Source organism: Fukomys damarensis, unplaced genomic scaffold (assembly GCF_012274545.1).
Source record: "Fukomys damarensis isolate Sample0158 unplaced genomic scaffold, DMR_v1.0_HiC HiC_scaffold_39, whole genome shotgun sequence".
NCBI lineage: Eukaryota > Metazoa > Chordata > Mammalia > Rodentia > Bathyergidae > Fukomys > Fukomys damarensis.
Genome location: NW_022900951.1, coordinates 100,520,813 through 100,535,976, shown reverse-complemented (window position 1 = coordinate 100,535,976; position 15,164 = coordinate 100,520,813). Strand labels below are relative to the sequence as shown.

General features: G+C 34.1%; 1 protein-coding gene across 5 annotated transcripts in view; it reads right to left on the bottom strand.

Moving 5' to 3' along the window:
* Positions 1 to 15,164, bottom strand: part of Stag2 (stromal antigen 2) — a 130,086-nt gene that overhangs the window by 63,118 nt on the left and 51,804 nt on the right. For all 5 annotated transcript variants that reach the window (XM_010609954.3, XM_010609951.3, XM_033760196.1 and 2 more), the window contains exons 2-4: positions 11,379 to 11,522; positions 7,976 to 8,054; positions 3,287 to 3,451 (exon numbers count right to left, since the gene is read on the bottom strand). In XM_010609954.3, the coding sequence (XP_010608256.1) occupies positions 3,287 to 3,451; positions 7,976 to 8,054; positions 11,379 to 11,422 (288 nt within the window). In that variant the 5' untranslated portion in view covers positions 11,423 to 11,522. The remainder of the gene's footprint in view (positions 1 to 3,286; positions 3,452 to 7,975; positions 8,055 to 11,378; positions 11,523 to 15,164) is intronic.

The following is a 15,164-nucleotide window of genomic DNA, read 5'->3' as shown; positions in this document are numbered from 1 at the left end:
CTAAAATGATTAAAATTTTAATATTCACAAAGTATGCTAAATAAAATCCAACGTCTAGCTAATAAAATTAGGGGGCATATACATAGTCTTTACTTCCTTAAAATATAATAACTATTTTTAGACCAAAAGCCAATCTCTCAGTCATTCTCATTCATAATTACTAATAGGTATCTCTGGAGACAGAAAAAAAAGGCACACAAATTGGCTCCTAATCAAGGAATTAATAATGTAGAAGCAAAGCCAGACATATAACAATAATATGATATAGGTAGTATTATAATGGAATAAGACAGTAAATAAGACTTTACAAAAAAGCTAAAAAAAAAAAAGACTTCCAAAAACAAGAGATACTGTCTGGGAATGCTTTTCAAAGGAAGAGTGACACCTGATTCAATCAGTCATTGTTTGATAAGGGAAGGCAGCAAAGGGAACTATCCCAGGCATCTAGAAAAACAAAAAGAATAACCTGAGGGCATAGCACATACAGTGACTGGAGACCAGAAACTATGCTACAAGAAAATTTGGGCTAGAATGTTTGAATAAGGAAAAACTCTGTTTCTAAACAGAGGACTCCCTGGGATCCAATCTAGTCTCACAAATATAGCACAAGGGGGAATATATATAAAGAAATGGAAGTGAAGATTCAGGAAAGTCAATGGAGAAATATTATACGCATTCTTTTGTAAGGTATAGATTTAGAAGCAGAAAAATGAATGGTGTAGATGTACAATCAATGTAGAACTAAAAGCAACACAAAAATATGAAATTGTTCATTCTTTAAACACTGAGATATGATTAAGAAATACAAAGCTAAACCTTTACTATAGTCTACTAAAATTATTCATGAGCTAGAAAGTTCAACAAAACTCCTATAGACTAGACAAAAATATCCTAATTAGCTGTGCATATAATTTGAAATTTTATGTAGCAAAATTACAAACATAATATATACAAAGGCTTTGGAATCACGAAGGCCTACATTTGAATTCTAACTTTGCTACCTCTAACTGGAACAAGTGTGTAAGGTGTGTGTGTGTGTGGGTGTGTGTAGAAAAGGGAGGGAGGGAGAGACAGAATGTACCCCCCCAACTTAATATGTTAAACCTTAAACATCAATATGGTAATTTAAGTGGAGGGCCTGGGATTTAGTTCAGTGGTGCCACCACCTGCCTCTCAAGCACACAGTCTAGAGTTCGATCCCCTGTACCCCGCCAAAAAAAAAAGAAGTGCAGCTTTTAGAAGATGATTAGGTCATAAGGGCAAAGCACTTATGAGTAGAATGTGTCCTAGAGACTCCAGATCTTCCACCTTCCACCAAGCAAGGACACAGTGAAAGGAGGCCATCTATGAGCCAGAAAGCAGACTCTCATCATGAAACCTGGAGTTCCTAATCTCCAGAACTGTGAGAAATTGTTTGCTATTTATATGGCAACCAGTTTATGCTATTTTTAATAGTAGCCGCCCAAAAATCATGAAATAGATGTTAATAAAGAAGATTCCAGAAAAAAAGAGATTAATGCATTTTAATACTTAGAACATGGGCTGGGGATTAACTCAGTGACACAGTGCCTGCCTGGTAAGTGCAAGGTCCTGAGTTCAATCCCTGGTACAAAAATAAATAAATTAATTAAACTTATAACAAAATATTACAGGAAAAAATAAAAATGAAAGTAATGAAATACACCACAAGGTAACTGAGAGAATATATCAGTTTGATAAAATTAATCCAAAAGGGAAACTGGAGAGAGGAAGCTACTTTTGAAGTCACAGAGTGACTAAATAAACCACAGCACAGAAACATAGTATTATTCTTTTTTTAAAAAGTTGAATATGCATGCACAAGGTCCTAGGTTCCAAATAAAACACAGCCAAATTAACAAAAGAAGGCCAAATGCATACTCAAATTGATCATCTTAAAAAGTTAAATAAGAGAAAATTGACACTAGTCACAACTGTAGAGAAGTGAACTTTAGTGTTTAGTGGGTGGATAAACGAAGGTAAATTAGAATGCTATTAATTTGCTGTCTATTAATTTCCTTGTTCTGTAAAACTGATGCAAGCTCAGGGTTTTTTTTTAAGTTTTATATAGGAAAGTGTTCTGCATTGATATTTTATTTACAAAGTAATTATATCTTTATAAACAAACTTTGTGTTTTATTTACTAACAACAAAAAGCCTAAATAATTAGTTGTCATAAAATCATTCTTAGGCTACAGATTTAGCTCAGTGGCACCATGCATGCCTCACAAGCACCAAGTCCTGAGTTCCAACCCCAGTACGCACCCCCTCCATCAAAAAAACCTCTTTGTGCTGGGGATTTAGCTCAGTGGTTCGGTGGCCTGCCTTGCAAGCGCAAGGACCTGAGTTCAATCCCTTGTACCCAAACAAACAAACAAAAAAACTCTTTACCATCTATTGACTAAAAGAAAAACTATTCTCTATAGTTTTTACAGATTAAATAAAACTTTAAGGCAGATACAGTAGCACACACCCATAGTCCTAATTATTTGGGAGGCTGAGGCAAGAGAAATCACTTGTGCCCACAAATTAAAGACCAGCTTGGGCAACATAGTGAGGCCCCATCTCCCAAAACTAGTATGTTGCAAGTTGGGCACTGTGGCGCATGCCTATATTCCCAGTTATAAGGGAGGCTAATGTAGGAAGATTGCTTGAGCTCAGGAATTCATCATCAGGCTGAACATTATATTAGAGAGTTGGGGGGTGGATTTTTTATTCCTCGACTATAGTAGTTAATAAACTTTTAAAACCTTATGGATTTGGCTATGTAAAGCCTAAATACATCTATTGGTATAAAATAATGGAGAAGAAAACACAATTAGGATAATTTGACATAGATGTGCATCCAAAGTTTTATTCTTCTGCTACAAAACAAGCACAAGTATAAATATTAAAAGACAAGTGACTAAAAATAATTCAATTCACAAAAGTACACAGAATTACAGAAATTCTACATAGACAAAGGACTTCTAGCAGCTATATAAATTCAAGGTAAGTTGAAAACTCATAGCCAGCATTTATATTGGCATATTTTTTAAACCAAATTAATTTTTATCATGTGCTATCAAGATAAAATAAAGGAGCCGAAAATGACACAGAACAGCTTAAAGATCTTATATTCAAACAGACACATTCCTAGAGTTTTGAGTAGTTTATAAGTAGTAAATTTTGTAATAAGTAGTATTCTTTTTAAAACACAGTAAGAAATATCAGAGTTATACTTGTAAAGTTTAAAATACACAACTGGGATGAACACCATAAATATTACCTGCATAGCACTCTTGCCCATTTTAACAACTTCAAATAACATCATGTTTTCCACTCCATTCTGTTGGTGATGACCATTCATTCGGTTTGGACCAGAAGAGGGTTTCCCTCCTCCATTTCCACCTTTGCTCTTTTCTCCTGGGCCCTTTTTGCCTTTTTTACAAGTCTGCATAAAAAATATAAATTGGTTAAATTGCATCACTATCTTTGAGAGTGTAAAACAAAGCTACTGTAGAAGTAGCTGACAGGATAACAATTATAACATACATAAATTGACCTATATGAGAATGTCATATCATACAACACAAGAAAATTATTACTGTATCAGCTTCTTTGTAGCTTTTGTTTTCATTTATACTACCATAAGCTCATTACTTTAGAGTTATTAGAAGCACGGCAGAACACAGACTGTGCAGGTCCAAATTTCTACGCTTACTAGCTGAGCGATCTTGGGAAAGTTACTTAACTGCACTATGCTTCAATGATTTTGTTTTCCTAATTTTTAAAGTGGATACAAATTATACCTTCCTCAAAGTCTTACTGTGATAATGAAAATGTATTTGTTAACAATATACATAGAACATAATATCAGAAAATATTGTCATCACTGAAAATAAGAAAACATACAGTAAACAGCTCAATAAATGTTACTTGAATCTAAATCTGCTGGAAAGACTGAAATTGAACCAATTTCCAGATAGAACCAATTCTGAAAATTATATGAAAACACAGCATCAAAAGCCCTTAAAATATCAACAAAGTTTGAAAATCACTGCAAAAAAAACAAAAAAGACCCCTAACATAACCAGAGAAACTCCAACAAAATAGTATAACAGGGTGGTTATATCCAAGCTTTATAATAAGAAGTCCCCCATGTGTTCTGGGGTGCAGTGTAAAATGGGCAGCAAGAATAACACATGCCTTTATCAAGTAAGGAATTCATACTTAGTTCAATGTTTTAACTTAATTTCTCTTAGACTTATAAATCATTGCAGGGCTATAAACAGGAATTCTGAACATTATTAATAGCCCTATGAACCTGATTCTAGTCCTGGGTTTTCTCTCCAACACTTATGAAAATTCAATTAATGAACACTGTGGAAATGAAGCCCCATTATGAGGAAATTGTCAGTAATGGCAGTAGGAACTTCATCAGTCAATGAAAAGGTTACCTGTATAACTCAGTTATAAAATAACTCCCACAGCTTTTATAGCAGGTTAAAGAAAAACAACAGAGCTGGAAAATGTAGCTCAGTGGGAGAGTGCTTGCCTACCATGTATGAGCTCTGAATGGTATACACAGTAATGTCTTGAGATGGTGTGGCAGGAGGATTACAAATTCAAGGGCAGCATGGACAATTTAGGAAGATGCTGTCTCAAAATTTAAAAAGGGCTGGCTGGGAATGTAATTCAGGGAAAGAGTTGCTTAGCATGCATGGGGCCCCCGAAGCCAATCCCCAGCAACATATATTTTTTTAAATGCCAGGACTAGATTAAAATCTTTACAGGAAATTTTCTCTTAAATCTCTAGATTTGATTCTTTCAAATGTCTTTTAGACCTACACATTTTAACAATCTATACAACAAAGGTAAGCAAACTTTCTGTAAATTATCAGGTAATAAATGTTTCAGGATTTGGGGACCACATACCATCTCTGTTGCATCTTCCTTACTGTAAAACACTTTTAAAATGTAAAAACCATGCATAGCTTGTGGACATTACAAAAAACCCTGATCTAATAGCCACACTTACAAATTTCTTTCTTTTGACAGCCTGTGTATATCTATACATTACTCCATAGATGGACCTTTCTCTTTCTTCAAGAGTCTCAACCACCATACTCTGTTTTGTTTTTATGGTGTTTTTTTTTTGTTTTTTGTTTTGTTTTGTTTTTTTGGTACCAGGGTCCTTGTGCTTGTCAGGCAGGCAGCAGAACCACTGATCTAAATTCCAGCCTGGCTCCACCACTCTTGAATAGTTACTTCAAACCCCTTACAAATGCCTCAAAGATACTGCCTTAGTTAGTTTACTGTGTTAATGAGATTCAGTCTTTGTGAATCTAAGTCATTACTAATTGTAAAGTGAAAGGCTTTTGTACTAAAAAGTATTTCACCGATAAGGTTAAAAGATCTTTACAAAGAATAGACTCAAAGAGTATAAAATGTTAATTAACATGGTGCTATATATTTGCAATTTATCTATCCTGTCTCAATATTCCCTGTAAGTATGAAAAATTAATTAGTACAATTAAAATGGCTCAAAGGATATGCTCTGCTAGAGAAAATATATGTGCAAGGAGTAATGCTACAAGGGACGAATAAGAAATAAACATTCTTGGGCTGGGGATTTTGGCTCAGAGGCTCCACCGCCTGCCTTGTAAGCACAAGGGCCCAAGATCAATACCCGGTACAAAAAACAAAAATAACCTCCCCCCCAAAAAATAAATAAATAAACATTCTTATCTGGGTACAGTCTTACAAAAAAAAATATCTAAATAAAAGATTAATTTAGGAGGTAGTATAGTGGATTAAGAGCACTGACCTGGACTCAAATGCTCTAACCACTGAGATTTTCTTGACCTAAGTTTCCTATTTATAAAATAAGGAAGTTTTTTAAATCCACAGGGTTGTTCAAATATTAAATTAGGTAACATAAATTTGCACCGTATGTCCAACATACATAGTATAGTACTAAACATAGTTATTATAAATTCTTGATCTGAGCCCCTAACACATTCACCCACAGCACTGGCTACATAAATTTAATCTAACTGTGTCACAAAAACTTTAGAGAGGCTAAAGATATAGCAATAGTGATAGCAAGCATTCTTCACATAAGAGGCCCTGGGTTCCATTCACCACACAGCAAACAAAAATCTTTAGAGACTTCTCTATTCAGATGCCATAGAAGATCTTACTTCAACTTGTATATTAAATCAAAGGCAAAAGCAGATTTAAAAAAAGCAATTTTCTAATGAACAACCATATATCACCCATGAGAATTATGGATATATTTATTTGCGACAGTCATAAGTTAACATTTCCATTCACTTCTGTCTGTCTTTCTGTCTCTCTCATCTTAAGGAACTAAGACAACATGAAAATTATAAACACATTAATTGTAAGCACCCTAAGAAATAGTCCATGAGCTACTTATATAAATTATGTTCCATACATAAAATGTGATGCTGTGCCACCGTTAATAATTAGAGGTATATTCACTTATGGGAAAGCTGTTGACGATGCACCACTGCATTTTAGAAGCATATTTTATACAGTTTGCATGGTATGATTACATTAAATAAAATTCTGCGTGCAAGTTTACAAACATATATAAAAGTATGTTCATCAAAATGTCTAAGGAATAAATTACCTGAGTGACAGGTTATGGGAAAACTTCATTTTATTAACTGTACATTTTTTCTTTTTCAATGTATGCCATGAAAAAATATAAATCCAAAATTCAATTTGGGAAAAATACTTACCAACAAAAACAAGTCAGTTTTTGAACAATATATTTACATGCATGGAGTCAAATGTTCATTCCAATGTATTTACAGATGTTCCTTGTTGAAAGAATTACCTGTTTAATGACTGTTCAGATTTATAACCTGTCTTTTTTGGGCGTAGTTCTATATATTGTTTCTACAACCTCGATGTCTTTTTTTGTATACTACACCTTGTTTATTCAGTTCTATAATTTTTGCTGATTGTACAGTAGCACAGTACTATAGTTTTATGTTGTTATACAATGCAATATTGAATGTAAGAGTTATGCAAATAAAAGCGAAGACATCAAGTTGGAGTTTCCTTTGTTCTGAATATTGTACTGTACATAGTATATACATACAATTCCTCACTTAGTGATCAATTCATTTAACAACCAAATCACAGGAATAGAGCTCGGTCTTTAAATGAGGAATGTCTGTACATGAATACAGAGTCAAATATACATTCCAAAATAGCAAGTTATCTATAGTTCTAATAAAGCCACTCATAATCTAAACTTGCATTTGATCAATTCAGAATTTAATTTTGTTAGTTTTTATATTCAGTGTTACTTATAAAGGGTAAAATGATTGCTGCACATTATGTTAAACAATTTAAATTGGTTCTGTTACATTTTGGTTTTGGCTTTTTTAAAACAGGGTAGCAATGTAGCTCAGGCTGGCCTTGAATTCACTCTGTAGCCCAGACTGGTCTCAAACTCAAAATTATCCTCCTGCCTTAGTATCCTGGGATTACAGGTATGCATCATCACACTTAGCTTATATGTTACATATTTAGGGTGCTTTAAGAGTAAAAAAAAATCATGAATTGATTTAATTTTGGAAAAAACATCTATTATATATTTATGGAGAAATTTTTAAAAAGCTAGTCAAACCGCATTTTGTTTAACTATTGCTTTTAAAAAATAAACTACAAGAAACAATGATGTGTTATTAATTTCAACTTTATAGCAGTGCATACAGATAACCACAAGTTATTTGGTCTGGAAGCACAAAGGATCACCTGTATGTATTCAGAAGGTTTAATATAGACTTAATATACCAATCAGGCCCCCAAACAAACCATTTTTAAAAGAAAAATTCCATCTGTCTGTCTCTCTCACACACACAATCCCCCCACCCCATCTCTCTCTCTGATTCAATTTTAGGAACCAAAATTAAGTCAAATATTTGGTACATACTTTTCCTTTGCCTTGCTTCTGGTTTTTTCCTTCAATGTCCTCAAAATCTGTGTCAGAAGAAAAATGTGTTTCTGACTCCCTGAAACAAAAATAAGCAAACATTTAAAACCATCCTTAAAAACATACATGAGTTTTTATTTATGAAATTTTTCTAAAAGGATTAGCTAACTCATTACAATACTTATTATAAGCATTAAAAGTAACTAAGATGCTTTACCAAATCAAAGCATAGTATATTACAAGATTACATAACCAGCTATAATAACAGCAAACTGAAATACAAATATCTCAACACTTTTAAGTTTTACTCATTTTTAACCAAAGCATAAAAAGTAAACCAGTGGCACTCAAAATTTAAGGCTGAGAATGTGGTATTCGGTTATAATGTCTGGTTGCATTTTCTGGTTCAAAGACCACTGCACTTAGGGGAAACTATATTAACACTCAGAATCAGACTAACGTTTTCAGGGAATTTTAGAGTTACTATCAATCCTGTTATCTCTCTTACCTCACTTGAAAATCATTTATAAATGTAAGTGTGAATTACTATATAAAACATGTATATCTGAAAGGGTATGCATACAACATTTTAAGAAACTACATCATTTGAAACAGGAGAGAAGTAATACTTAAAATCCCTTTAAGCAGCAGTAAACTAGTCAGAAGAACCAATTCTAGCACTAAACAACTAGTCTTGTGCAAGCAAAAACATCTCAGTGTGCTCATTTGTAACATGGACACAGGGAAGAATGAAATCTCGAAAGCCTCTTCACTATGCATCACATAAAGTAAATCTGTAGTCCTAAAAACAGACCTTTTGTATAATTTTGATTTTCTCACACACATAAGGAAATAGTGATTTAGATAAACATGTCATCTTTTCCACATGTATAAACATGGGTCTAGGTAGTAACATATGCACAATTAAATACTTAGAGCAAGTATACTTACGTACATTGCTATTTGGGTCACACCAGATTTTATAACTGGGCCACATCCATGACAGACAAATTTATTTTACCACACTAAATGTGCAAACATAGTTCTGGTTTTGCTTAAAATGCATAGAATCAAATGGAAAGGCTATCTTTATAAAGCTAATCTTCTCAATCAAGATTTCTTTTAAATCCATTTTTACTGCAACAAAAACCAGTTATCCAGAGGCTGTGATGTAGGAACACTTCATAAATCTAAAGTGATGGTTATGATGCTATCAGGAAAACATTACTATTTGTAGCACTTACCTACAAAGTAATTTAAACACTCTAGTAGGAATCCTAACCATGTCCTATCATAATGAGGAAAGAACTTGTGATAAATATCATTTCTTAAGAGTTCATGCACCAAAAATTGAATGACTATTAAGAATGACTCAGGCTCCTAGCTCAGTAAGTTATACATAATATAATTTAATAATAATATAATATAATCTCTATTTTGACTGCTAATACTACAAAGAAATAAATAAGACAAAATAAAGGAAGAGCTCATAAAGGTAGACATATATAAATTAATTCCTGACAGAGTCAAACAGTATCTTACACAAAATACACAATATTTTTAACCAAAGTAATACTTAACTTTACAAAGAAAGTAAAGACTTGGAATATGTGAAATCCTTACCAAAGGTGCTGCCTTGGGAAAACTTAATGTCTTGGATAATTTTAGACTAACAAAGCCAAAATTTAATTTCATTCTCAGCTACTTTATGTCCTCCATCAAACAAAAAGTAAAACAAGAAAATTTTTCTCAAGAACCTTAAAAGAGAACCAGGTATCTTGGAGACAGGCCCATAATCACATTACTCTGGGAGGCTAAGTCACAAGGATGGAAACCTCAGAATCATCCTGGGCAATTTAGCAAGGTGCTGTCTCAAAAATTAAAAATAATAAAAGGGCTGGGGCTATAATAAAATAGTAATAAGCCACCTGCATTCATTTATATATAAATAATGGGGCCAAGGATTTAGCGCAGTGGCACCACGCTTGCAAGGTCCTGAGTTCGATCCCTGATACCACAAAAATTATTATTTAATAATAATAAAAAGGTCCTTGGTTCAATCACCAGGAATACTAAAAACAAATCAAAACTTAAAAAATACATAAACACTAGGATTAAAAATCACACTTTGAGGGCTAGAAATGTGGTTCAGTGGTAGAACATTTCTCTAGCGTACTTGTGGCCCTGGGTTCAATTTTCATAACATATACAAAATAGAGATGTTCCACTACTGAGTTACACCACAGCTCTTTTTATGAAATAGTCTTGTTGGCTTGCCCAAGCTGTCTCAGTCTCCTGAGTATCTGCAATGAGCTCATATTTTATAAAGATGCAAAGAGAAGATTATATTTCTTTACTGCATTGAGATTATATACTGAAAAAAGACATTATTTACTAAAAAAGTTCATATCATAGATTAGATTTGACTATTAGGATATTTTTTAAAATTGGTAATATCCTAGTAGACTCAAACTCCAAAGATAAAAGTATTAAAAATATGAAAATCTCCATACCATTAGAAATAGACACTGACTGTCATTATGTACAGTCTGTCTGTGATGTTCAAAAGTTTTAGCAACCAAACTTGTTCCAAATAAAGTCTCAAAAAGAACCTAACAGGAGAAAGAGAGAGAGGGAGAGAGGGAGAGAGGGAGGGAGGCAGGGAGAGACAGGGAGAGAGGGGGGAGAGGGAGGGAAGAAGGAAGGGGGGGCAGGGACGGAGGGGAGAGAGGGAGAGAGATATTAAACCTATCTATGGACACTTTAAAGGACCACTTTCTACTTAGGCACCTCATGCAACTTGAGTTTAGTATAAAAAACACTGTTACATATAGTAGTTCAATTTCCTTAGTACATCAAAAAACAAGGAATAAACAGAGTAAAAGTTAATTAAGGCATGCAGGTAGCTTTAAAGACAGGAGTAAAAATCATACCTATGATGAAATCACTTTGTGGACCAATATGCATATAGCTTCTTTCTGCAAAAGTTGTAGACTTGTATTTCTACTCTCCTAGACAGAATTGTTTTAGCCTATCATCATTTGGTTTTGTAGCAGAAATATGTCATTACATCCTAAACATTAACCTATGGTATATATTCCTCACTAATGGAAACATTTAACTTTTTTAAGAATCTCATTATGCTCCCTCAAAAAATCCTTTCGCAAAACCAGCCATAGACTTAAAATGGCACAGCAAAAAGTACTAAACTATACACTGTAAAAATACCACCAAAAGTATGAAATACTACTACAAAGCCCAATGAGCATTGATGAAACTGTTACAAAAATACATACTATTTCACATATTTGATCTTCTCCAAAAGAAATAAATTTAATCAAAGTTACTATTTCCCATTTTGTGGGGGGAAAAGTTAAAATGTACCACAATATAAATTACTTACTGTAGTAGATTAAAATCAGTTGGTATTTCTGGAGCTGCTATCATTTCTTTATCATCTTCTGGAACACCCCAATATCAGAAATATACTCATATATTTACGTGAGTAAAATGACAGTTGGTTTCTTTCTTCTAGGAAAGATAATTCCTTCAAGAAGGAGAAAAGGACACATTGCCATATCAAAAACATTGGAAAGGGGTATTCACACCTAAAAGCTAAATTTTCCAGTGTCTACTAACATATTTTAGTAAATAAGGACTTGCTCCCCTTGCATTTGACTGTGTTTTCTAGATAGACACTTGTTAGACCACCTATAGTTACACATTAATAGTACTCCACAGAGTTAGACAGAAGCTTGCATTTTAGCCAATAATGTCCAAAATTTCTTTATGATTCTCTAGCTTGGCACAACCCCCACCACACACATACCCTAAAAAGGAACAGGATATAACTGTTTTTAGTGGTCCTAAAATCCCTATAACAAGCTTTAACTGTAATATGAAATGCCTGAAAATGTATACCTTTTTACAGACGGTTTTATAGCTATGGTTAAAAGGAGCTAATAAAAAACCTAAGATGTAATTTTAAACACTTTAAGAACAGGTTTTTCTACCCTTGAGGAAACATTCAGTACAAAGCCTGGCTTACTAATAAACAATTCCTTCATGATAATAGCACACTGTATTGAGAAAGAGAAGAAAAAAGACTTGATCTATTTCCCTCAAGGAACTTACAATTAATTTGAAAACAAAAACTGTCAAAAGTTGCTTAACATGCATGAGGCTCTAGGTTCTAACCCCAGAACAGAGGGAGGGGAGAGTAATATGGACAATATAATGCCACTTGTGAGCAAGCAAGTGCAAGTCTGGCCATACAAAGTTATCATTTCTAACTCTTAAGGTCAAAGATATATTTACTAAATGAGATAATAAGTAAAAACCAAATGACCAGTCTATAACAAAATGAAAATAAAAGCTAAGGTCTGAAGCTATTTAAAAGGGGCGGGGGGGGGTCTCCCTATGTAATCCAGGCTGGCCTGAAGTTGTTATGCAGTCCAAGCTGACCTCAAACTTGCTACCCTCCCTGCCTCAGCCTCCCAAGTACGAGTTTTATAGGCATGCATCACATGTGTCACCATACCAAGCTGTAATTTTGTCTTGGTATCTTTTTAATTCCCAAGAGCAATACTTGGTAGTCACCAAAAGAAAAGAAAAAGTAGGTAACACTAAATGCTAAATATAACAAGCTGTTGAAATCTGAATATTTCTGCCAATAGAATGGACATCATAAAAGAAAAAGATGGTTTAAGCCTGGGGCACAGTGGGACGTGCCAGTAATCCCAGCACTTTTGGAGGCGGAGGCAGGAGGACCTCAAATTTAGGTCTAGTCTGGACAACTCAGCAACATGTCTCACAATAAAAAATAAAAAGGCTGAGGATACAGATCAGTACAAAGACCCTAATTCCATCCCTAGCACCAGGGAAAGAAAGAAAGAAAAAGGAAAGCAAGAAAGGAGTGGGGGAGAAAGTATGTTCAGTTTTTACATTAATTTTAAATCTCTTTAGATGTGTTTTAACATATCAGAAATAGCCAGTTTTATTTAAACACAATGAGGTTCAGAACACTGCATTTCTGAGCTTATTCCAGTTAAGCTAAAACAAAGAATTGTTTACAAAAATACTTTATGAATAGCAAAACAAATGTTGTAATGAAAGAATGAATAACCCATGAATTAAGCCCTGAATAATCAAGAATTATATATACTACCACTTTGAATTTGTGTTTTTTTCCGATAGCTATTTATACCACACAATATTTAGATGTAACTATTGGTATGTTTATTACCTGCCCTAAATTGCTGTCACAGGACTGTTTCCCTCCAAGACTACTTACTAAGTCATTATTTTCATTATAACCTAAATAACTTAAGTAATACACCAGAGTTCTAAGGCTTATCACCTGAAGGACACACCTTTGTCTCCTAAAATCCTAACGCATTTTATACAGTGAACTATTTTGTTTTTTAAAGGGAGCTGGGAAGGCACAAACCAATAGATCTGGTCATCCAGATGGTAAGATGGAAATAAAACATGACCAGGTGATCCTCACCTGTTTCTGTTTACCTCTCCAAGCTGTTCATAAAAAAGAAACTTACTAGGGCTAAGGGGTGTATCTCAATGATAATGCATGGATTTAGCTGAGGCTCCATCCCCAGCACAAAACAAAACAAAGCAAAACACACACCAAACTTTCTGTTTTCTTCCAATATAGTTTTTAAGCAGACTTTAAAGATCTCAGAGCATGGGTGTGGTGACACATGCCTGTAACCCCAGCTTTCAGGAGGGTAAGGAAGGAGAACTGCCCTGAGTGCCCTGCACTATGCACCTACATAGGGAATTGAAGGCCAGCCTAGACATAGTGAGACCCAGTACAAAATAAACAAGTTCCCTCGCCCCCCCAAAAAAATCATAACTAAAGTGTGTTAAGGAATTACCACTGAGGAATGTAAAAAGTGTATCAGCCCTGAAATGCAAACAGCATTAAATATTATATGATATACTACATTCCCCCAAAATATCACAAAATTAATTTTTTTAGTGTAAAAGAAGTCTTTCCAGTTCGAACTATTTTGCACAGTACAGGCTATATGGACTAAGCATTCCTAATACCCAAACCCCAAATTCTCTGATATCTAAAACCTTCTAAGCACCAAAACAGTACCCAAAAGTTTCAGATCTTGGAGCACTTCCAATTTCAGAGCAGAAATGCTTAACAAGTAAAGTCCATGCAAACACTAAAAAGCTCCAACAGCTATTGCTTCCTCTTAGCCTTTTGGATAAGGTCTAGTACAAAAACATCCAACATCTGAGCTATTAAGATAAGATATACCCATTTTGTACTAAAAAGGAATTTGATAATTAGGTATAACTCTTTCCCTCACCCCGTTTTTAATACAGGGTCTCATTATGCAGCTCAGGCTGGTCTCAAACTCCTGGCCCTCCTCCTGCCTCAGCCTCCCAAGTGCCAGGACTACAGGTATACAGTACCATGCCTGGCTAGGAATTTGATGATTAGGAGCCAAAGCAAATACAAAAGCAAAACCTAGGATGGGGAATCTCTCAAAATAAGGTGCCTATATTTTTAAAAGAATATTATATCAGGGTCTGACAGAGATTAAAATATATTGAACTAGATAACTCCCTATCTAAGCAAAATACTTTTTTAAAGTTTCTAAAAATTAAAAAGTCATCCAACCAATTAAAAGTATCCACCATATGCCAAGCACAGTGCTAAGCACTAGGAACATAGTAAAACAAGCGAGTAGTGATGCTTGCCCTTATGTAGCTGCCTATACAAGAAATGTGAAAATATTTAATTCTACTAAAAGGCACTTTTATTGACACGTTATTAAATGTAAGAAAAGCAAATTGGGAGTAAATCTGGTTTTTACTATTTTAATCATCAAGGAACTAATTTGCCACTAAAACAGCATATCATAATAACAACAATAATAAATATTAAGGTTACTTTGCAATTTTAGGGGGGGTGATAAGTCAATGTTTAAGTTGAATCTTTTTGTGTGTGTGCATGCAGTACTACAGACTGACCTCAAGGCAATCACACTGAACTATATCCTCAACCCACTTTTTAGTTATTTATTTTAAATTTACTTTTTCTTCTTTTATTGAGTTTATTGGTACATTTTAGGTATACAGTACAGTTACATTCATTATTGGGATCTTGTAACCGGAGGTGGGGCCTGTAACCATGGGAGTTGTTGCGTACTTT